This window comes from Chrysochloris asiatica, unplaced genomic scaffold (assembly GCF_000296735.1).
Source record: "Chrysochloris asiatica unplaced genomic scaffold, ChrAsi1.0 scaffold00003, whole genome shotgun sequence".
In the NCBI taxonomy this organism is placed as follows: Eukaryota; Metazoa; Chordata; class Mammalia; order Afrosoricida; family Chrysochloridae; genus Chrysochloris; species Chrysochloris asiatica.
This window is the reverse complement of record NW_006408521.1, coordinates 38,956,728-38,958,996: the sequence shown is the minus strand read 5'-3', so window position 1 is coordinate 38,958,996 and position 2,269 is coordinate 38,956,728. Positions and strand designations below refer to the sequence as shown.

General features: G+C 48.7%; 1 protein-coding gene across 1 annotated transcript in view; it reads right to left on the bottom strand.

Annotated features, from left to right (window-relative positions):
• Positions 1-257: 257 nt before the first annotated feature.
• The window catches only part of DUSP5 (dual specificity phosphatase 5), a 14,983-nt gene continuing 12,971 nt past the window's right edge, over positions 258-2,269 (bottom strand). The window contains exon 4 of the mRNA XM_006831334.1: positions 258-1,179. Within this exon, the coding sequence (XP_006831397.1) occupies positions 773-1,179 (407 nt within the window). The 3' untranslated portion in view covers positions 258-772. The remainder of the gene's footprint in view (positions 1,180-2,269) is intronic.

Below are 2,269 nucleotides of genomic sequence, written 5' to 3'. Positions count from 1 at the left end.
CCCACAGTGAAGAGGAAACTCCTAAGAGTCAGTGTCTTGCTCCTTCAACCAACTGCCTCCAAAAGGCCCAACAGGGTACACCAGAAACATGTGAAGACTCAAACCGGCGGACGTGCAACCCAGTAGGGTTGCTCTGACCACCCTCTTGTCCCATGTGGCCAGGCAGATGGTCTGTGCCCAAGAACTTCTGTTGCAAATGAGTGTAGGGAAGCACCTCAATAGGAAAGCAACATTCCTATTGAGATGGTTCACACCAGTGGCCCTACAAACCCAGTGAGGTTACTTCCCTGCCTGGATGGTGATCACCTTATGCCCTGAAGCCACAGAGACAGACATGGAGACCATCAAAGTTCAAAAACTAAGGTGGAAATTGTGCTTCCTTCAGAATGGATTGGCTTGGAACTGCCTTTTCTCCTGGGCCAGCAACTGTTTCTCCCACGTTGCTGCAGGTTATTTATTGCCTTATGCTTGAAATGAAAAGGCGAATGTTGAGGTGTGAGGACCAAGCAGTCCTGAGAGGGCAGGAGGTCTGGAAGTACAGTAATCAGCACACGCTGTGTTAGCATAATGGCTTGGCCTTCCTTCAGTCCAGAGAACCTATCCCCGAGGTCAGTATGAAGTCTGTTTGCAATTGATGACCCCGTCACTATCCCACTGGGACAGCATGATAGAGTGAGGCCTTCAGTATCGCAAAGGTTATGAAATGTTCACGAGTTTAAAACACAGTATATCACAGTTGCTCTTGGGGCTGGGCTGGCTCCCCATTGTAGACTTAGCAGGATGTAGCTGTGGCCACGGGGCTCCTGCTGAGTTCTGAGACCGTTGAGTGGGTGGGCACTGGGGCCAGAACCGAGGTAGGAAATGTACAGTAGGAACCCTGCACATCCGGGCTCAATGTCTGCAAATGGTCTACAAATGAAGAGCCTGCCATCTCCCCTTGGCAAGAGGGAGCCTGGGGGTTAGGCATGGAAGGCAGGATCTCAGATTCATACTGCAAGAGTTGACCCATGAAGCCGAAGTTGGGCGAGATCACACTCCTCTTCTGCTTAATGTAATCGAAGGCTTCTTTCAAGTGGAACTGCTTGGTCTTCATGAGGTAAGCCATGCAGATGGTGGGCGAGCGAGAGATTCCGGCCTCACAGTGGACCAGGACCTTGCCTCCCTTTTCCCTGACACAGTCTGGAAGGAAGAAAAAAAGGTGAGAATGAATTGGGCTTGGAATCCAGAGAATTATGCATGCATCAAACTGTTTTGTCTGTTTAAGAGCTGTGGTCCTATTACTAGTCCTCAGCTAGTCTTGAGCCACCACTGGTAAGAGCAGAGCTTCTGGAGTTCTGTTCTTGCTGAGAATCTTTATAATTCTTGGAGCTGCTGCTCAGGTCTCCAGGAGGCTGGCAGTTACTGCTGTTGCCACCTGGAATAAACCCCTCCTGGGGATATCATCTTAACCTGGCTCCCTTCTTTTCAGAAGGCATCTCTGAAAGGGGTATACACATTTTTCTGAGAAGGTTCTATACTCAAAGACTAGCTGCGACCATCAGTTCTCTCAGGGCCTAGTTCTAATGGCAATGGCCAGCCCCCCCAACACTGGTTGAGACCTTCCAGCCTTCCTGGACACCCAGTCTGGCTATACCAGGAAGGGCTGTTTGGCTCTGCTACTAGGGTTCCCACCAGCAAACATACAATAAATAGTGCACAGCCTCTAATTATAGCCGTGGCTAAGCGACACTTACTACACGGAGGATGTAAATGGATTTCGCAAACTACATCTTGCACAATGGAAGGCATTGCTCTGAAGCTGCCACCATCAGTTAGCATTCTTCATTCAGGTTTAATATACCAAAAAAGGGGGAACCTGTCCACCTTCCCTACCCCCTCTCAGACCTTCCCACCCCCAAGCCCCCCCACCAAAAAAAAAACTACAGCTACTGAGGACAGGCTGTCATTCTAAAAATAGGAAAGGGTGAAAGGTTAAACATAAACCCAAACCACAAACCCAGTCTTTCCAATTCCCTTTCTTGCTGATAAGACACAATTACATCACAGGAAGTTAGAGGTAGCTGGCACTAGGAAAGGCCACAGTATGCAAAAATACTTAAGAATTTGAAGCCAGTCTCTATCCTCCCTACAAATTCAAAAAGTTTCTAAATGCCATCTTTAAAATCTAAGCGAGAACATTCTGAGAGCTCAGAGAGGAACCCTAGAGTTTCCCCTTCTGAACCAAGACTCCAAAAGACATAGCAGGACAGCTCATTGGGGGTGGGGGTGG